Genomic DNA, 19440 nt, shown 5'->3' on the forward strand with positions numbered 1-19440 from the left:
CTATCTAAAATTATAAATGACTTGCCAGGGATCACACAGTTAGTAGTATCTAAGGCAGAAATGAAGTTATTGATTTTTTTAAAAAATTCTTGTACTATATGCAAATACTTATAGCAGTACTTTTTGTGATAACAAAGAATTGAAAACAAAGTAGAACCACATTGATTGAGGAACAGATAAAGAAATAGTGGTACATGAATATAACAGAAAGGAGGATAATGTCACTGGATCATGAAGTATGTTGGGGGGAAATAATTTATAAGACTGGAAAAGTAGAAAGGGGTCATGTTGTAGAGGGTTTTAAAACTAAACAGAGGATTTTCTACTTGATCCTGGAGGAAATAGAGTTCACCAGTCAGAATATATAGGAATGAGAGATGAAACATCTAGTATGAAGGATAGCTATTAGTAAAAGACAGGTCATTTATTGCTTGAAAATAACATCTTAGTAAATCACTGCAGCACATAACTATGAGATCTCAAAAGGAAAAAATATAATAGGAATTCAGAGGAAAAAATACTAATATTCTATGACTAATATTCTAGACTATGCTCTTCTTCAGATCTAAATAACATCTCCTCCTCTTTGGCTCACATAATCTTATCTCCAGTCCCCATAGAATAAACAAGGCTTTTCTTGATATAAATTAATTAAGTAGAACAGGTGACAGCATCAATAAGCATTTGAAAACAAGATCTCCTGGGGATTAGTTAAAGATAATCCTCAGATAATCAACCATCTTGATTCACCTCATTTATATAGAACAATATTCTGCCTCATAGAAAAAGGAGTATATAGAAAATCAAGATACCCTACATTTGTCACTGATGATGATGATGATAGATAGATAGATAAATAGATAGATAGATAGATAGATAGATAGATAGATAGATAGATAGATAGATAGATGATAGATAGCATCTATTTAAAATGGTACTTTATGGTTTGCAAAGCCAGAATGTTAAACCATGTTTTTCTGGTTCCAAGACTGACTCTTTATCTACTAAACCATTTCACCTTTCATAAACAATAAAATACAAAAGAAATAAAACATTATCCACAACTCAAAGAAATAAGACAAAAACTAGCGTTTTCTCTTTATCTTATATATACCTTTGTATTCTTCAAAGAAGAAGGCACAGTACTTCACACTTGTCAGAGAGTCAATCACTATTAGTTGAATGAATGGTTTGTGAAACACAATATGACAAGGACAGTTAGATAATTAACTGGTTAACTTGACTTTGTAGGCATGTGATCTAAATTAGGTCAATATTGTCTATTTTTTAACATGTAAATGATCTAATCCTCTATCTACACTGTCTAATAGAGGGATTTTAAATTGTGTGTGTGTGTGTGTGTGTGTGTGTGTGTGTGTCTCATGAACCCTTTTGGCAATCCAAGGAAACGCAGAGTAATGTTTTTAATTTAAATAAAATGCATATTATTACAAAGGAAACTATTATATTGAAATAATTATCAAGATATTTTTCTTAAATAATCTCAAGGAGTACAGGTTAAGAACCCTTGATCTGATAGAACAATTGTTCAAATACTTTCACTCTTGGTGTAATGATTTATGAGTGTAATGAAGGGCACTAAGAAATATTTCAAATTACACTGAAATATAAAAATTTTTTTCCTCATAGGATTTGGAATTTTGTGATGATTATGCAGCTTTCAGAAAGAGTGCTTTCTCTAAATTTCTAGTTTATCAGAACCCAGAAGCTTCATTTTAATCTACTTACTTTTCTTAAATTATTTGACCACTCTAAAAAAATTCCTTCCTTTTTCAACTGACAGCTTAAGATTTTAGTTATAAGGGAAATGTTTATAATATATGCAAATCACATATGTTCCTCTGTGTTAAAAATAAAGCACAATAATTATATCAAATCATCTTATCCATCAACTCACATATCAATAAGTGACAAATAATGAAAGGGAAAAAGCCAAGTTGTTGATGTATGTCATAAGACTTTAAATTTAAACACACACACACACACACACACACACACACACATGCATGAACATACCCCTCATTCAAGACACAATGTACTCATTAATTTCCCAGACAACTTTGGATATTCCACCTTCCAACCTGTGAAAGCAATTAGTTTTCATGCAGTGCCACCTGTCAAATGTGCATTCTTCTATTCCTGTTGTATTTCTATGCATGGGTGAACATGATCATGTTCATGATTAATATCAATCTGAAATACATGTAGCCACAGGGAATCAAAGTACCCACTAGATGCTGTCACCTAACTAAGAGAAAAATCCAGACACACCTAAACACTATCCACCTGCTCAGGCAAAATGTGACAGCTCTGTTAACAGGCAAAAGGAAACTATATGCAATAGCTTGAAACTGGAGAAGAATAATCCAACTGGGAGGGGGGGGGTAGAGAGTTCCTAAAAAAAACTTTGAAATGAATTGTTATGATATCTGATAACTACAATATGAAAAATGTATATTCAAGACCCATTTCCATAAGTGTTCAAAGAATAGAAATGGTTTAGAAAAGAAGAAATGCAAGTCATCAATAACCATGTGAAAGATTGCTCTAAATCATTAATAATAAGAAAACGCATATTCAAACAACTGTGAGGTTTCTCTACATATTCATTAAATTGACAAAGTTGATAAAAAAGTAGAGATGGTCTCCTAGAACAGTAATAAGTACAGTGGATAGTACTGGGCCTGGAGTCAAAGAAGAATCCTTTTACTGAGTCCAGATCTTGCTTCAGACACTTGCTCTGTGACAACACGCAAATCATTTGACCCTGCTTGCCACAGTTACCCCATCTATAAAATGAGTTGAAAAAGGAAATGGCAAACTCTTCAATATCTCTTCCAAAAACCCCAAATGGGGTCATGAAGATTCAGACATGGCTGAAACTGAACAATAATAAGAGATGAGGGGTTGAGGGGAGACAGGTCAGTGGAGCTGGGAATTCAATCACTGTGGAAAAATTTGGAATTGTTTCAGAAAAGTCACTGAACTGTTTCATGTCCTTTGACCCAGTGATTCCACTACTAGGACCCATACTTTCACAAGATCAAATAGAGAAAGAAAGGTCTGGTGTATATGAAAAATTTTATACTGGTGCTTTTTGTGGTCACACGCAAAAAAGTGAATGTCCATAACACTAGAGAATGTATTTTAAAATGTGGCATATGAATATGACAAAATATCATTGTACAATAAGAAATGACAAATATAAGGAACTCAGAAAAAATATTGGAAGATTTATACAAACTTATACAGAGCCAAAGTAAATAGAACTAAAAGAAATATATATATATATATATATATATAATATCTATGATAATATAGATGGAAAAAAATTCAAAAAGGTAACTGAACTCAGACTAATAGTAAAACACAATACTAATACCAAAGAATAGATTTACAAAACAACCAAATGTTACCACTGTTGGTAGAGAAGTTAAGGACTATGGAAGCTGAATGGTGCACATGCTGACAGAGGAAAGAATTGTATCAATCATGTTTATTAACTTTGTTCGATGGGAGGGTCTCAGGAAATGAGAACAGTATGAAAAAGATATCCATTTTTTTAAATTAGTGTTCATATGGTAACACATGGATTCAATGCTGACCTTTTGTTAAAATATTTTTTTTTATTTTTAAAAATAAAAAAATACAGGGACAGCTAGGTGGCACAGTAGATAGAGCACCTGCCCTAGAATCAGGAGGACCTGAATTCAAATTTGACCTCAGACACTTAATTACCTAGCTGTATGATCTTGGGCAAGTTACTTAACCTCATTACCTTACCAAAAAAATAAAAAAATAATAAAACTGCATTGAATCTGACAAGTAAAACCCCAAGTTAAGAAACTGGTCTGGAAGGGCAATTTTCAATACTTCACTTTCCCAAGTGTCCCATATGTGCCAGCTTAAAAACTGAGAATTGGCTAAATTCAGTTATTGGAGTATATTGAACTAAATTAGGCACTATAGATTATAGTGAACTAGTAATCATATGTCCTGGGCTCTGGTCTTAGCTCCACATAGCTATGTAACCTTAGACAAATCACCTAACTGCCCTAAACCTGTTCCCTCATGTATAAAATGAAAAGATGAAATTAGTAAACATTGAAGGGTCAATTCTAACATTCTATTGTTCTATCATCGCACAGTTTTCATATTTAAAATCATACAGTGTTAGATTTAAAGCTAGAAGGGGACTCAGAATATGACCTAGTCTAACATCCTTGTTTTACAGATGAAAAAATTGAGGCTGAAGTGATTTACCAATGCTTATGCAAATAATAAGTATCCAAAGCAAAATGAACCCTGATCTTCTTATGCCAGAGCCAATGTTCTTATCTATGACCTACCTCCTAATAAAACATTGTCCTTCCTCTCAAATTTATATTACTCTGGAAAAAAATCAAACATCAGTCACATAGTACATTACAGGTAGGAAATTGGAACAGAGACAGAAGACCACAATACAAATTAGCAGTCCAAAAATCACTTAGCTAGTCCAGCTAGAAACAGAACTGTGCTATTCTATAAATGTCTCCTTTGCTTTTATGCTCATAGTTTGTGTCTCAATTGTCTTTGTTCCATCTCATATCTCCCCTGAGAATAGACCAGGTCTAAAATTGAGAGCATTCTCGAAAACATGTAAGCAATCACATCTTAGAGTCACATGACTGCAAGAATTATAGAGAATATAAGATTTCTCTTTATTGATATAAGAATTATAGAGAACAGAGGCAGGGCCAGAGCCAAGATGGCAGAGAAAAGCAAGGACTCACTTGAACTCTCTTTCATACCTCTCCCATTACTTTTAAATAATGACACTAAACAAATTCTAGAGCAGCAGAACCCATAAAAGGACAGATTGAAATGATTTTTCTAGCCCATAATAATTTGGAAAGTCACCAGGAAAGTTTATTGCACCAGTGAGATAGGAACACAATCCAGCACAGGTCAAATCAACCAACCAGAAGCAAACAGAACTCTGGACAACTGAATTGGAATCAGCAGTGGCAGTTTACAAACCTCTCAGCCCAGAGATACCAGATCTGTCACTCCCAGGTGGAGCACAGTCTAGGGTGGGCAGCAGCAACACAGTCCCAGCCTGGCACAGTAGCCTTTGAAAGCTCTCAGCCCACAGATTGGAAGGGGGTCAAACAATTCGTCAGGAGATTCAGGGATCTCTTTTCTAGCAGGCAAGACTCTGTTGGTTTTCCCTTACTCAGATCTGAGTAACAGTCATGGTTGACTGTTTCAGGGCCAGAAGGAACACTACACACCAGGGTTTGGGTCCACAAGGAAGATAAGCATATTTGTGGTCACTCACAGACCTGAGCACAGGCAAGTAGAATAGTACCAGCTCTCATTAGATCATACCATATAGGAAGAACTGTATCTCTGAAAATAGCTGCTCAAAACCTCTGAAGTCTGGGTCTGTGTACCTTTCACCCTGGAAGCAAAGCTCTAAGTAATAACTTGGGAAAAAGAACAAAAAAAAGCTGATCATTAAAAGTTAATATGGTGACAAGGAAGATCAAAATATACACTCAGAAGAAAACAAAATCAAAACTCCTACATCCAAGTCAAGGAAAAAATATGAATTTGTGTTAGACAATGGGAGAAATCAAAAAGGATTCTGAAAAATCAATAAGAGAAATAGAGAAAAAAATTGGAAGAGAAATGGAGAGTTATGCAAGAAAATCATGAAAAACAAGCCAACAACCTGGTAAAGGAGAAACAAAAAAAATCTACAAAAATATACCTTAAAAGGGCAGCTAGGTAATGCAGTAGAAAGAGCACCAGCCCTGGAGTCAGGAGGTCCTGAGTTCAAATGCAGTCTCAGACACTAATTTATCTAGCTCTGTCTCCTTGGGCAAGTCACTTAACTCTACTGCCTTAAATAAATAAAAAAAAAGAAATTTTTTAAAAATACCTTAAAAAACAAACTAGGTCAATGTCAGAGAGGTACAAAAAAGCCATCGAGGAGTAGAATGACTTAAAAAGCAAAACTGAACTAATGGAAAAAGAGGTATAAAATACTTACTGAAGAAAATAATTCCTTAAAAATTAGAATTGAGCAAATGGAAGCTAATGACTTAATGAGAAATCAAGAATAAAATAAAACCAAGAAGATAAAAAAATAGAAGACAATGTGAAATGTTGGAAAAATAATTGACCTGGAAAAATAGATCCAACAGATCTATTAAAATTATTAGACTACCTGAAAACCATGATTAAAAAAAGAGCTTATACATCATCTTTCAAGAAATTGTCAAGGAAAACTGCCCTGATATTTTAGAACCAAAGGTAAAATAAAAATGGGAGAATCCATTGATCACATCCCAAAAGAGATCCCCAAATGAAAACTCTTGGTGGACTGGCATCAAAGATGGTGCTGTGCTCTGCCAGAAAAGTAGAATCACAGTAGCACATGAAAGGAAATATGAAATGTACAAGTCTAAAATTTTAATATATTTTTAATATTTGTTCCTGACCTATAGTAAAGTCTTCTAAGTTCATATTGAACTAATCACTATAGTCAAATATACTGTATCTTGAACCCAACATCATGATATTAATGTCTTCTTTGAATATAAAGGATAAATGACAGCCACTATAAAGAGAATAAGAACAAGAAATGGATTGCCCTTAGAAGAATATCCCATAGATCAATGTAGCTAGTTTGTAGTTTATGACAGACAAGAAAACAAAAGGCCTGGGAAGCAATGAAGACAACATATTGTAAGAGGATTTAACAGTCAGAGGTTATCATATTTGATACAAGAGTTTAAAGGAAAGAAATGGAGATTATACGAGGAGGAGAATGTTTACATGTCAGAAGAATCTTGTCTTTAGGAAAGTCACTTTGGAAAATGAATGGAGGGTAGACACTTGAGGGAGGGATAGCAATTGGAAAGCTGTTATAATAGTCCAGGAAAGAGATTTGAAGGCCTACATTAGGTTGTTCATTCTTCATTTTTTGAGTTAATAGTTTTTTTTTTCCAATTACATGCATAGGTAGTTTTCAGGAAAAAAAGAATTATAGAGAAACTAAAATCTTACTTTACTGATTTTAAGAATACATTTAAGACTCAGGACAGCAAAATGTAGCCTTGAAGTCTCTATTAAGACAAGGCTTATCCCATGCAAATACCCAAAATTGCATAAATATCTATGATAGATGTCTTTACACATTATTTTATTCATCCAGCAAGTTATTTTGACAATAGATGAGCTGTTAAATAGAGAAATACATGTTTGTCAAAAGTATACACTAGGGATATAGAAGATATACTTCATGAGGTTCAAATGAAAGGATTTTCTTTTGATCACAAGATTCTCTAAAAGTTCCTTTGACTCCCAAAACACTTTAAATTCTCTTAAATAAAATGTACACTAATGTGAAAAAAGATTAGTATAACCATATATGATGAGAAAATAAAGGGGATGAAAGAGGAAAAGTACCCAAATATAACATGTATCCTAAATACACTGCTCTACATTAGCAACAATGATATATTCAAGAAGATGAATAAGAATCACCATAGAAGGCATATATTACCAGAAGGATAGAGGAAATGAAAGACAAACTTTAGGAAAAGAGCTTGAAGCAATAAAAGACAATAAATAGAAAATCAAAGTGGCACTTATAAAAGGAAATACAAAAAGAATAGGGAGGTCTCTAGGGTGCTCAATGGATCCTGTATGGAGGGTTCATTATTTGAACAAGGGTCATGAAGAGTGTTTGTATCATTAAAGGAAATACTCAGACCAGTGAAATATCAACTTGATCACAGTCATGTATACCTAAATTTCAATTTGGAAGGGTCCTAGAAAATCATCCAGACCATTCACTTTATCAGTGAGATTTAATTGGAAAGCCATATCATAGGACCTAGCCAGTGACAAGAAATAAGAATAGAAAATGTTGTGGGAAGATAAATAAGCATCACAGGTCCCACTGATCAGAAACCTTAGGGCCATGATTGGAAAAGCAGATGGGAGACACTGCCTCGTTCCTGCAATGGGGAGGTTTTTGATCGAAATATTTTAGTCAGCAGCTGAACTTTGTTTCTCTAATTCTTAGTTTGGAAATGTTTGGCATAATGGGTTTTATGCATATACATATATAAATACATATATATGCATAAATATACATATAGATTCATATGTATTTGGTGATAATACTTTTTGTTGATGAGGTAAAATTAGAGCTAATTGTGCTTGTACAATCAGTTTCATCATTTGTTATTGTTGTTGATGTTGTTCAGTCATGTCCAACTCTTCATGACCCCGTGGACTATGATTCACCATTTCCTTCTCCAGTGGATTAAAGCAGGGGTTAAGTGACTTGTCCAGTGTCACATAGCTGGTAATTGTCTGAGGCCATATGAACTTCCTGACTTCAGGCCTAGCAATCTATCCACTTAACCATCAAACTGCCTTATTATGCCATGCCATATTATTGGGGCACACTGAAATGCAATATAAGACAATAAGGGAGGATTTTCCTAGTTTCAGTCATATAGTCCAAAATCTAGACTAGTGATACAAACACTATCTCTGCAAAAATGCAAGAAGCTAAGGAATAGAGGTTGTTAAACCCCTAAGAACCTTAGAGAGCTTAGGTCCATTAGAGAGTTTAGTACTCCCCCCCCACAAAGAGCCCTCTTTAGTTGAATAGAACACATATCTGCTGAGTTGAGCATGGGACTGTCTGGTGCTTGATCTTCTTTGTAGATTGAGATTAGGCTAGTAGCCAGCAGAATCCACGGATGGATAAATAGTCAATCTGGTTAACTAAGCAACACTCACCAACTCCTAATGAAATCAGACAAAGGATAACTATTTTGATGGGGGTGGAGAGAGGGAAAGGAAGAGGTAGTGAAACAACTAGAACATAGGATATTTTCAGGAATCTTTTGGAGTCATCTGAGTAATCAGAGCACCAGAAAAGAGGATACTTGAGTTTTTGATGAAAATATGAAAACAAAATACGGGGTGAATAAGAAACTTGATCGACTTCATAACTTTGTTACAAGTAAAAGGTGACCTAATAAGTTTTCTAAACCAAGAAGATTTGAGCTAACTCTACAATTCTAGACTTCATCTGATTTAAACCATGGTGAGAAACACAGCTACAACAAGATCATGGATAAATTTCTAGTGCAGCAAGAATGAAATAATATTTAAAAGTTTTTCCAGGAGAGGAAACTGGGTCAAAGGCTGAACTGGGTGAACTCTAAGGTCTCTTGCAACTGCCTTTGATGCTATTATTCCACCAAATAAGCCATCATTTGCCAGGTGGCAGAAACTAGTTCAGGTTATTTATTGCAAAGGAAAGCTGCGATTATAAAATTAGAGCTGGAAGGGACCTCAGAGAACAGTTAGTTGACCTCCTCATTTAATGGTCTTAAAAACTGAGAACAAAAAAAAAAAAAGTAAATTGATTGCCTTGCTCAAGGTCACATAGGTAATGAGTAACATGAGGTTGAAATGAATCTATGTGGAGACACTCCTTGAAATAATAGAGAGCTTATTGAGAAAAAGAAAATAGAAATCTCCAGAATATGTGCATGCAGATAAGTAGTCTGAAAAAGAGATTACAAGAGAAATCCACAACACTCTTTTCATATAGAGAAAAGACCAATAACTTTTATGAATACCCAGAACAATTCATACATAATGTACATTATATATTATAATATATAACTTTTATTTGAATATTAATATTTGAAGTTTTAATTAATGAGTTAGTGTTCAATATTAATAGTTTAAATTATTTACTATCCTTTATTAAAATTAATCATTTAAATGTTTGTGTAAATATTATAATATTTAAAACTATCAGAGTTTATTTCAAACTATTTTTTAAAGCTTATTTCAACACAACTATTTTTTTCTCAGAACTACAATCCCATTATTTCTTCTTTGGTCAGTTTGTCATGACCTAGGTATATCAATAACATTGGCTTAATACTGGCAGAACAAATCTCTTACGGTTCTGTTTTAATTATTTATTGTGTGCACCTGTTCTTGGGAGCTAAGGAATTGTGGAAGACTACTCCCTAAAACCATGCTATAATACAATTGTTAAATATTAAACCTTCACTTGTCCTTACAGTAGCAGAGCTGATATTTATACCCAACTTCTCTGATTCCAAATCCACTTGTTCTTTTTCATTTGAGCACTGGCTAGGAGTCAGGAGACTTGAGTTCTCTTCCCTCCATTCCACTAATGAGCTCTGTGAATTTAAAGAAATTACTTTAGTTCTAGTAACTTTAGTCACCTCATCTGAAAAATGGGAATAATAATAATAATTGCCAGTGTCTGATAGTGAGGAGGTAGACCAGTTGATCTCTTAATATCTCTGTCTGCTCCAAGTTCTATGATTTGATTATTCTCTCAATAACTAATCTCAGAATCAGAAGGGACCTTGGAAATCATCTAGTTCAACCCAATGGTATACAAGAACCTATGTCCAAAAATACTTATAGCAGCTCTTTTTGTAGTAGCAAAGAGCTAGAAATTAAGATAGTGTCTATCAACTGGCAAATAATTCAACAAGTTATGGCATTTGTCTCTAATGGGATACTATTGTGCTATTAAGCATAGATAAAAGGATGATTATAGAAAAATTTGGCAAGATTTATGTGAAATGAAACAAAATGAAGTGAGTAAAATCGACAGCAATTCATATAATAATAATAATAACAATATTACAAACAATTTTGAAAGACTTAGAAACTTATCAATACGATAACCAATCACAATTCCAGAGGATTTATGATAAAGCATAATATCTCCTACTAGAAAGAAAGGTCATGAACCCAGAGAACAAATTGAAGCATATTTTTTGGGCATGGCTAAGGAAGGAACTTGGTTTGCTTGACTAAACATATCTGTCACCGGTTTTGTTTGTTCTTGCCTTCTTAATGGATGCGGAGAGGGAAAGGTAGGAAACAAGAAAATTTGGAACCAAAAGTTAATTAAATTAATTTTATAAAGGAAGAACCATACTGCATTCCAAAGTCTCCTTCTTTTCAATTGATTTTACAACAGTAAGTTTCAGTCTCCTTACTACCTCCCCTATTAGTAGAATATAAAATCCTTAAGAATAGGGACTTTTGAATTAGTCTCTAATACCCTGTGCACTATCTGGCACATAACAGGCACTTAAGGAGTGCTGATTGACTCATTGTTTTTTCCTGTCCTCTGGATATGTTTCAATATGTCAGCATCCTTCCTAAAATGTGGTGACCAGGGGCAGCTAGGTGGCGCAGTGGATAGAGCACAGGCCCTGAGTACCTGAGTTCAAATCTGACCACAGACACTTAATAATTACCTAGCTGTGTGGCCTTGGGCAAGCCACTTAACCCCATTGCCTTGCAAAATAAAATAAAATAAAATAATATGTAGTGACCAAACTGAATATAAAAATCAAGATTTAGTTTGGGCAGATCTGGTACTGTAGCCCTATCACTACTATTTTTGTGTACACCTGGTTTCTATTAATGTAGCCAAATGAGATCATATTAGTTACAAATTCTCAAGTGGATCAGACTCTATTCCAGGGTGTCAAACTTAAGGACAGCAGTCACAGCTAAACTTCTGACCAAATAAAGCAAAAAGAACCAGGTTAAAATATAATTGGGAAATGCTTAACAAAACAAATAACAATACAAACATGTATATATATATATATGTGTGTGTGTGTGTGTGTGTGTGTGTGTGTGTGCATACACACCTAGAAGGTTAATATATATATATATACAGATATATATATATATATATATGGATTGGAAGGGGGAGAGGTAAGAGACCTTACCATTTGTAAATGGTTTTCTAAGTCAATATGTATCTATGGACTCAATTTTCATTTGAGTTTGACATCACTGCTGTAACACACATCTCTCCACCCTTAGCCATAAGGATGAATAAAGGAGAAAGTAAATATTAAATGATTACTACAGGCATTATAGTAAGCACTTACATGTTTTTAAAAAAATGACCAAATGTCTTATTGAATTCAGATATGCTACATCCCCATCATTGTTTTAAAAATACTTAATCTGAGAAATAGAATGGAAGAAAGGAGGAAGGAAGGAAGGAAGGAAGGAAGGAAGGAAGGAAGGAAGGAAGGAAGGAAGGAAGGAAGGAAGGAAGGAAAAAGGAAGGAAGAAGGAAGGGAGAGAAGAAGGAGGGGAGGGAGGGAGGAAGGAAAGAAGGAAGGAAGAGAGGGAAGGAGAGGAGGAATGGGGAGAGAGAAAGAGAGAGAGTGAGAGAGAGAGAGAGAGAGAGAGAGAGAGAGAGAGAGAGAGAGATCAAAGAAGAAAGAAATATAAAGAAGAAAGGAAAGAAAGATTTACATTACCAAGAGATTCTGACCCAGTAATGGCTAATAGTAATAATTAGATCTCAAATTTATAGCACTTTAAGATTTACAAGGTTCTTTCCTCACAATAATGTTGTGACTCTGGAATACAGGTATAGAACTATAACAGGAATTATTTTATCTGGTAAGAGAGCATGGTGGTGGAAGTGGACTAAATCAGAGGTGTCAAACTCAAGGGGCAACAGGCAGCCTGCAAAACTCCTGTGACCCAAATCAGAATAAAGTATAAATGTTTAACAGTAAATAAAAATATAATACAACATAAATCATGCTAATTTGTGGTTTTCTTAGTCAATGTGCAGCCCACTGGGATCTGTTTCTATTTGAGTTTGACACCACTTGGATAGAGGATAGTCTGACTGCAAATGTATTCATTAAAGAGATGGAATAGTCAGTTCCCTGGAGAAAAGCATTTGAGCCCTCACAGGGGTTTATTGAGAAGAGGCAATTCCCAAGAGAGGGGTACCTTAGCAAGGAGCCCTACCTCTGGGACCAGATGTACATGGGCTACAATCCTTCAGGAGACTGCCAGGTCTGATACACAGATAGAAAAGTCAAAAGGAGGAAAAAAAAAACACCAACCTTCAATTTAGTACCCTGGGACAAACCTAGGGTCTCAGTCCTAGTTACAGCCCAATGCACCTAGATTGTATTAATTTGACAAATAAATAAATTGAAGTACAGAAAAGGTAGCTAATACAAAGTCATTAGATACTGAACCTATTAATAAAAAAAGTCTCAACTCAAATTTTCACTAAAACCAACGTGCCTTTACTTATTATTCCAAATTATTGAGGGTTTGCTTTAACATAGAATATATGTTTACATAGTGTATACATAACATGTATACAGAGCATAGTAATAACAGGATAAATGTTTTGGCATCATGTGAAAACTTCACATTTCTTTTGTTGTTGCCATTGATCATTCATCTGATTTGTGTCTAACCCTTTATAACCCCCATTTAAAGTTTTTATAGGCAAAGATACTGGAGTGATTTGCCATATCCTGCTCCAGCTCATTTTAAAGATGAGGGAACTGAGGCAGTCAGGGTTAAGTGAATTGCCCTGGGTCACATACCTAGTAAATGTCTAAATGTCACATTTTTTCACACTCATTTTAAGGAGATGCTCCATAATTGATCCGGTCTCAATATTAACTAGAAAACTAGTTCTTTTTTACATTAATTTGTGTAACTAGTAATAACACCAATATGAAGAGAATTATAATTATCACCTGAGATAGAGATGGACCACAGTCACTCTGTCATTTCTGTCAAGGCAATATATACTACTTGGGCTACCACTCAAGCATTCTTTACTCTCTATATTTGAGGGGGAAAGGGGCAGTGTGGTGGGGAGGGGAGGAGAAAGAGGGGAAGGGCCACTGATCATAGATTTAGAAATAGAAGAGAATTTAAGAGATCAAGTCCAACTCCCTCATGTTGCAAATGAGGAACCTGAGGTTCAGAGAGTTTAGATGACTTAGCCCAAATCACAAAGCTAGTGACTTAGTTCCTCTGACTCTAAATCTAGCAGTTTTCACATTGCCATACTAACTGTAGGTCAGCCGAGTCCACTTTTGGGATCATGGCTCTGGAAAGGGCCCTCACATAGTTTTGTTTAGGAAAACAGAATACAAACTAGCTGATTATAATCATAACAAAAATAATGGTCTGATGCTTCCTTTCATGAAAGCAACTCTGAATTGGTGGCTATTTTTACATTCAGAAATTCTAATTTTGTTCTGTTTGATCTTTTTTTAAAGATCACATTGTACCTAGCTTCTACCTTGCAAGTTTTTGACCAAAAAGTCATAAAATAAAATTCTGGAATGAATAACTAAAATGTCATTGATATTTCAAACAAAAAAAGGCAACAAAATCATCTCAAGCAAAATGGGGAGGAAACAACCTGAAAGATTGCAATTTGCTTCTTTCATTTCTAAATTGTTCTGTTGAGAATTGCTTCTTCAAAACAAACCAGGAACTATCATTTCCTCTCTGCGACAAGCACAGTCATATCTGTAATGCCTTTCTGCCCTATCAGTTTCTAAATATTCACTAAGTGCTAGATTTTCACAGCCTTCTACAATATGTTATAGTTTCTGCCATTTCCTTGTATGATCCATAGTAATTATTAAGACTAAGTTCCCTAGTTGCCTTAGATGCTTAAGCTTTAGGTAGCCCTTAATTTAGAAGCATAACTAGCCGTGTGAGTTGTTCTGAATTCAAATCCTAACAAGTCACTTAACATCTCTGAATCTCAGGATCCTCACTATAAAATGAGAATACTTATGGTTCCACCCTCATAGGATTGCTATAAGGATCAAATGAGAAAATGTGTGTAAAGTGCTTTGCAAGGCTTAAAATGATTGTTTTTTCCACTATTTTTACCATCTAGGCTTTTCAGTAAATTGAACTGGTCTTGCATTATTTATTATTTCATGTCAGTCACCTAGTATTTATTAACTCCTAGCATGTGACAGGCACTAAAGAAAGGTAAAAATTGGTTCCTGCCTTAAAGAGACTCATAATCTAACGAGTGAGACAACATGCATTCAATAGTGTGCAAACAAGAGGATAAATCGGTAATAGTTTCATTAGGATTAAGAAGGACTAGAAAAGGCTTCTTGCAAAAAAAAATGTCTTCAAAGAAACCAGAGAAGTCAGAGGTGAGAAGTGGGAGTGTCCCAGACATCACAACAGTCAGAGTCAAAGATGGAATTTGCTGTAGGGTAAACCATTTGCCCATCATCTGAAAGCTTTGAATTCCTTTGCAGACGACACTTTCAGACGAAACTGAAATGAGCTAAATGAATTCTTCAGAAGCAATAGGCTACTTTACTGTAGCACCACCATCTGTGTTAACCACATGTCGGGGACTCCTGCGGTGAACCCGGACAAGAGGTGGGCAGTGTTGTTAAAGCAGACGTGGCCCCGCGTTAAAGTGTTTGCGTTGCTCCGGCCAAGGGTGGGTGCCGGGGCTATATTCTGTCTATCTTCTCATCATGCTTTCTAGCCTTCCCTCTCCCAATCTCCTCATTTTCCGACCCTTGACTTCAGGAAATGCGGCCTCAGAAATCGAAGGATGGTTAAGAACTGTTCTTGTGATCCCACAGAAGTCGGGGGAGCTCCTCCCTCCTTCCCTAGTACCCCCTACTCTCCGGTCCAGAGTGCCCTGCCCCCTACAACAGGGGCTGCTGACACCGGGAAGTTGGGGGGTCAATGCACAGAGGAGGGCTCTTGTCCCGTCAGTTTCCTGCAATTGATCTAGATGAAAACAAACCCAAAACCAGGTCCCGGGTTGACTGGAAACCCGCCCCCCCGTCCCAGGACTGGGAGTCTTGTGGGCAGGACTCGGTCCAGCCCGGATCCCCAACCACGCTGATTTACAAAACAGCCTACCAGAGCCCAGACAGACTGTTCCCTCCTTCTCTTGTTCTCAAAACCAATCAATAAATAAACCCGTACTAGGAGGGGAAGGGCCGACCTGGAGAGCGGGAGGAGAACGAAAGACCTGGAGGGCACCATCAGTTTTGACTCTATTTGTCCCTGGGCACGACCCTCACTCGCACTGTGCCTCAGTGTCTCCCCACTGTAATGGGGCGATTTGAGTTCATTTTGACGACTTCCTGAATGTCAACTCTTGCTCCAAACCGGCCCCCAAACCTACCAGGCGGTTTCAGGTCTCCGCTCCGCTTGAACCCCTCTCAGAAGAGGGGTGCTGGAAGTCTCTGCCCCGACAACCCCCACCCCCGCCTCGTCCGTCCAGGGGAGGGGAGAGGGGCGGGAGAAGCTGGAGGGACCCCGCTCTAGGGGGCTGTGGAAGTCTCTTACCAGGGCTGTGGCCCCCGCAGCTGCCTCTGTCGCTGCCCCTCAGTTGCTCGGGGGGCTCGCCCCAGGCCGTCGGAGCACCCCGCTGCCCCCTGCCCGGCATCGATCCTCCCTCCGAGCTCCGCTACCCCCCGCTGTTTCCTCTCCACTCCCCCAGAGCTCGGGGATGGGGAAGGCGGGGGCGGGGAGGGGGCCTCCAGCCCCGCCGGGCTCCTCCTCCTCCTCCTCTTCTCTTCTCCCTTCGTTTCTCCTGAGCTCGGGCTGCAGTCTACTCCCCGAGGGACACCCGGGCCTGGCCCTTCAGCCAGAGAAGCATGAAACCAGAGCTGGCAGGGAAGTGGGGGGGAGAAGGGGATGGTGGGCAGCAAGGAGACTTCTTCCTTCTTATCCCAGGACCACGATTTCCCTGAAACTGCAGAGCTCTCCAGCCAGCCGCCGGCCCCTCTCCTGCCTTCCCCAACTTCAGTAAGCAGGGCCAGAGGCTTTCCTTAGGCACTTCCAAAAGTTTGGTTTTTCCTTTAGCTCAAGCTCTGCTCTGAACCTAAGAAGAGAAGAGCCTGGATAAGAGAACTATGACATAGAATTTAAGGATGAAGGAATATAAAGGGGACTCCATCTCCTTCCAAATTTGGGAAGAGTGAAAATATAGGTGTGTGCGATAGCCTAGTGAGGGAGGAAATTTCGGGATAAAGAATGACTAATTGAATGGAAAAACTTTATATTAAGCACCTTCCATTTGTCAGTGACAAAGGGCCTGGAGTCGGGAAGACTCCTCCTAATGAATTCAAATCCAGCCTCAGATACTTTATTAGCTGTTTGCCCTGGGACAAGTCAGATAACCTTGTTGCCTCTCTTTCCTCATCTGTAAATTCACTCCTGTATCTTTGCCAAGAAACCCCCTAAATGAGTTGACTGGAATGAACAAGGTTGCATTCCTGGACCAGAAACCAGGAAGAAGAATTCAAGTTCAGACTTGACACATGCCAGTTGGATGACCCTGGGCAAGTCACAACCTCTCAGTACTTTAGGCAATTTTCTAGAGACAGTAAGTTGCAGAAGAGGTCCTAACTTGCATTGGTAAGAGGAACTTTCCCTACCTTCCTCACCTGGTACAGGTCTAGTCCCCATCCTTGGATACTAAGTACTGGTGATTCAAATACAAAAGTAAGACTGTTTCTGCCCTCAGAGAACTTACTTTATAATAGTGATGAGTAACATATATAAAGAAATCATAGACAGAGAAGGGAGTTTTTTTCTAAGAAGTTCCTTCTCTCCACCTTGAGGTAGAACTGATAGACTCTAAATGCAGACTGAAGCATTTTTTTCTGAAGTATTTATTTTTCTCTATGTGTATTTTCTTTTGCAACATGGTTAACATGGAAATATGATTTGCATGATTTAACATGTTTAATCTTTCTCAGGGGTAACGGAAGAAGTAGAGGAAAGGAGACAATTGGAACTCAAAATTTTTAAAAATCAATGCTAAAAGATTTAAGGAAATTGGGGAATATGAATTGAAATAAATAAAAATATATTTTTAAAAACAGTGACAGTAGTGATTTGATCACTATTCTCAAAGAAATGGCAAAAACATTCCAATGGTTTCAATAAATTTGAGCCTGCTAGATGTCCTCAGTTAGTTGAGTTTGTACTTACAAAAGGAACAAACCCCAGGATGAAGCTCCAAAGTTGAGTGGGTTATTTCAACCAGGAAAGGAGACTTGGACTCTCTTTCAGAGGAGGGTGCTGTTATAAATGGGAGAAGAAAACAATGCCAAGATGAGAAGGAAAAATGGAAGAAATGGAAATAAAAATAGTAACAGTCTCATAATGAAAGTCACCTAAACAAAATTCAGGCATCTGAATTCTCAACAATTCTCATCAATTCCCTATTTCTATGGTGGTGGGTCCATCACTACCCCAGGTTTTTTTTTTATTTACTTCTCCTTAAGATCCAAGATTAGCAGAATACTCATTCTTGGGCTGTTTATTTGTTCCTTCAACAAATATGTGAGTATGGACAGTGGGACATATAAAGTTATAGACCATGTGATAATGCAGTTAGGTGAATTCAAAATTAGTTCCCAAAAGTACTGATGAGAATGTCTGTGTCACCTTGGAGGAGAGGTCTCAAGTAAAATCCCCTAGGGAATCTGTCCCTGGCTTTGTGCTATTCAATATTCTAAACAGTGACATAGAAGAAAGCATAATTTACATATTTGTGACATTTGCAAATGATGTGTCAAAGAAAACAGCAACTAATATGTTGAAAGACTAAAAAGCAAAAATCCAAAAAGAAGGAGAGAGAGAGAGAGAGAGAGAGAGAGAGAGAGAGAGAGAGAGATGAACTGAATCCAATCAAATAGAATATAAGGGAAAAATGGAAAATATTGGTTCCATAAATGTAAAAGGATTTGAAGATTTTAGAACAATGGTGTCCAACTTACAAGGAAATGGAAGACATTAAATCATACATAAGGATCTGATGATATTTGTCCTTTGTTCTTGAAGAAGATCATGACATCTGGGAGATGCTTCCATGACAAGCACTTAACTTGGATTTGAGTGAGGGAGTGCTGTGCTAAGTCACCAGCCTCAACTTCTTCTCCAGAGCCATTTGGATTCAGTGACCAGATATGAATCAGAATGACTAGACATGACCCTGAATGTGAGGAAGTCCAGATTAAGTGACTTGCCTAAGGTCAGACAGATAGTAAATGTCAAGTGTCTGAAGGTGGATCTGAACTCCCATCCTCCTGAAATCCTCCTGAATCCAAAACCAGTGCTCTATCCACTGTGCCAGTTAGCTGCCCTCCTCAACTACATATTGACTTAGGTTTAAAATGTAACATTATCTATGGTTTGTTGTATTTTTATTTTTTAAGTATTTTACAATTACATTTTAGTCTGGCTTAGCTACATAATTTTTGATAATTGTTTTGGACCACTACAAGTTCAACATAAGGCAGTCAAAAAAGGTTAATGGGATCTTAGACATGGGGAAAAAAATAAACAATAAACCAAAGCATTAGGTGATTAGATGGCAAATAAATGGCGTGGATTTCAAAAGTATACAAAGTTCAGGGGATACAGAGTTCATTATGTACAGGAAAGACTTCACAAAGAAGGGAAAGGATTTTATCCCACTTCTCATGTTGGAGAATGGTAATGGCTTAACAACATCATGCTAAG

The 19440-nt window shown here is 37.0% G+C and overlaps 1 protein-coding gene across 1 annotated transcript in view; it reads right to left on the reverse strand.

Annotated features, from left to right (window-relative positions):
• Positions 1-16351, reverse strand: part of DISC1 (DISC1 scaffold protein) — a 534778-nt gene extending 518427 nt beyond the window's left edge. Inside the window, 1 exon segment of the mRNA XM_074220919.1 lies at positions 16252-16351. Within this exon segment, the coding sequence (XP_074077020.1) occupies positions 16252-16351 (100 nt within the window).
• Positions 16352-19440: the final 3089 nt, after the last annotated feature.

The sequence above is a fragment of the Macrotis lagotis genome, chromosome 2, assembly GCF_037893015.1.
Source record: "Macrotis lagotis isolate mMagLag1 chromosome 2, bilby.v1.9.chrom.fasta, whole genome shotgun sequence".
Lineage (NCBI taxonomy): Eukaryota > Metazoa > Chordata > Mammalia > Peramelemorphia > Peramelidae > Macrotis > Macrotis lagotis.